Consider the following 2,657-nt stretch of genomic DNA (forward strand, 5'->3'; position numbering starts at 1 on the left):
GATACTTTATGTAAGCAATGAAGAATATGGGGTAAAATAAAGGAGTATTGTTGTTTGGTTTCATTGCCATGATTCTTTTCATTATGATGAAATAACTCTGAACTAGAATTTTGGGACAGAACTGAAGTTAATAAGTTGGTGGAAGGATAGCTGCTAATGGTACGGAGTAGCCTTAGGTCCTGGATCTTTTTCGTGCCTTTCCAGTTTTTAAACGTTGCTAAAGATGTCTATATGGCAGAGTTCACCAACTCAAAAAAAAATTCTTTTGCTGAGTAGCCTCCTCAGTGCCCTTTTTATGTCTGTGTTCCTTAGACTGTAGATGAAAGGGTTCATCATGGGTGTTACAACTGTATACATGATGGCAGCCACCTTATCCCTTTCTGCCGAGTAGCTAGAAGCAGGAAGAAAGTAGACGCCAACAATAGACCCATAGAAGAGGGACACTGCTGAGAGGTGGGAGCCACAGGTAGAAAATGTCTTCCACTTCCCTTTCACGGAGGGGACAGCAAGCACAGCAGCGCCAATAAGTGCATAGGAGAGGAGAATGAAACTGAAAGGGATGAAGATAACTGCTCCCCCAACAACGATGATGAGCAAGTTGTTGATTTTAGTGTCTGAACAAGCAAGCCTCAAAATGGGTTCCAGATCACAGAAGAAGTGTGGGACAACTCTCCGTTCACAGAAAGGCAAGCGGCTTAGTAGACTGAGATGCAGTACTGAGATGAGATTAGAGATAACCCATGGAATCACAACCAACAGGGCACAGCGCTTGGGACTTAGCAGTGCAACATAGTGTAATGGGTGACAGATGGCAATGTAGCGGTCGTATGCCATGGCCGCCAAAAGGAAATTGTCCAGGTCCACCAGGAGCATAAAAAAATACATTTGTGTAAGGCATCCTTCAAAAGAGATGTATGGATTCCGGGTTTGAATGTCTGCCAGCAATTTAGGGACTGTAGTGGTCGTGAAGCAGATGTCAGTGAAGGATAGATTGGCAAGGAAGAAGTACATGGGGCTGTGGAGGTGAGTATCACTGATAATAGCCAGAATGATAAGTGTGTTTCCCACCATAGTGACCAGATACATGCATACAAACACTGTGAAGGTGAGCAGCTGCTGCTCAGACCCCACTGCGAGTCCCAGGAGAAAGAATCCAGAGATAGTAGTTCGGTTTCCTTGGTGCATGGTTCTGCTGTATCTAAAAAGGGAAAATTTATCTTCTCTGGTAAATGGCGACATGACACAAATGCCCATAAGTGCATTACTAGACTATAGAAGAGAGTCAGACTTTGGAGCCAGACACCTAGGGTTACATTCATTCCCTAGTAAATGGAACAGCAATCGAACGAGGGCCTAGCACATAGTGAGAAATCAGTAAATATTGGTAAATTGATAACTGGGAGAAAGTGGAACATTCTGTATTTACAGCTCACAATCTTGGTGTCTACGTTATCTGAGCTTTCTGGAGCTATTTCAACAGTTTTTATTTTTCACGGGTCATATGAGAAATGTACAGGCACATACTAAGTAGCCTGGCTTTGTATCTGAGCCGTGACTACTCTAAAGTGATAGCTTTATCATTCACTAATCTGAAAGACTAGTGTAGTCTAAAGACAAAAAGACAGCTCCAAAAAAGAACCAATTCAAGAAACTGCTTTTCACATTTCAAAACGGTGAAGAACCACAGGAAAGCTGTGCGTGAATGGCCACTCACGTAAGCAACATAGAGGTAGAGGTAGAATTTAATGCCCTGAGCCAATGTATAGTGGAATCATTTGAACAGGAAGAAGCCAAGCTAAAGAAAGGGTAAGTGTTGGTAATTATTTATGGCTTCTACTTGGCTGGTACATTACTAACTGCTTTAAGGCATGTATCTATTCAAATATTCACCCTAATCTTCTAGATTGCATAGGACTACTAAAATGCAAATATATAGATGCAAAACTCAACGCATCCAGGGTGATGTGGATCAAATTGATGTGGAGTCGAGAATCTGAGCTTAACCAGCGTGACTTTACAGACTTGTTGACCTCTGTGTCATCATGTCTTTGTATTGCTTTACACCTTCATGACTGTATTGTAGGCGGTGATAATATTTATTCACCCCCACCCATCTTCAGAGCACCTGAAAACTTGTTTGGCCAGTCAGACACTGTCAGTAGTAGTGTGTGGCTTTGAGTTTTTACTAAAAACTTAATTTCGCCACACCTGAGAGCAAATGGTCAAGGACGTGCAAATTGCAAGAGCTTCTTGCAATGTGGACCTGATCTAGACTGTTCTATATGATGTTTGCAGATCTGTGTCATGCATTTGTTATTTGAAGGCCTGCTATGTCTTTATACCGTCTTCACAGCCTTCCACAAAAGGAACTGCCTTTGTGCAAATTTCTATAATTTTACCTGGTATTATATTAAATTTGCCCCTTCTGTGACCAAAAAAAAAAGAGATTGCTAATACTAATGAATAGTTGGAGCAAGATTACAGAAAGGATGCTGCACTTATTTAATAACACATTTTTTCTAAGTACCTTGGCAGTCTTCATTTGCATACTAACAAATAAATGTGCTAATTGTAAATCAAGCAGGATCTGGTCTGGTGGGACCTCTGCTAGGAAACACTCGCCTGTTTCCTATGTACAGAATGTACTGAAAATAATA

At 41.3% G+C, this 2,657-nt stretch overlaps 1 protein-coding gene across 1 annotated transcript; it reads right to left on the reverse strand.

The window, feature by feature from the left end:
• Positions 1-249: 249 nt before the first annotated feature.
• LOC126494076 (olfactory receptor 1468-like) lies at positions 250-1,239 on the reverse strand. Its single transcript, XM_050131301.1, has one exon. It carries the CDS (start codon positions 1,237-1,239, stop codon positions 250-252), a length of 990 nt encoding a protein of 329 aa, XP_049987258.1.
• Between the last annotated feature and the right edge of the window lie 1,418 nt (positions 1,240-2,657).

The sequence above is a fragment of the Alexandromys fortis genome, unplaced genomic scaffold (assembly GCF_014885135.2).
Source record: "Alexandromys fortis isolate MF-2015 unplaced genomic scaffold, M_Fortis_MF-2015_v1.1 scaffold_314, whole genome shotgun sequence".
NCBI lineage: Eukaryota > Metazoa > Chordata > Mammalia > Rodentia > Cricetidae > Alexandromys > Alexandromys fortis.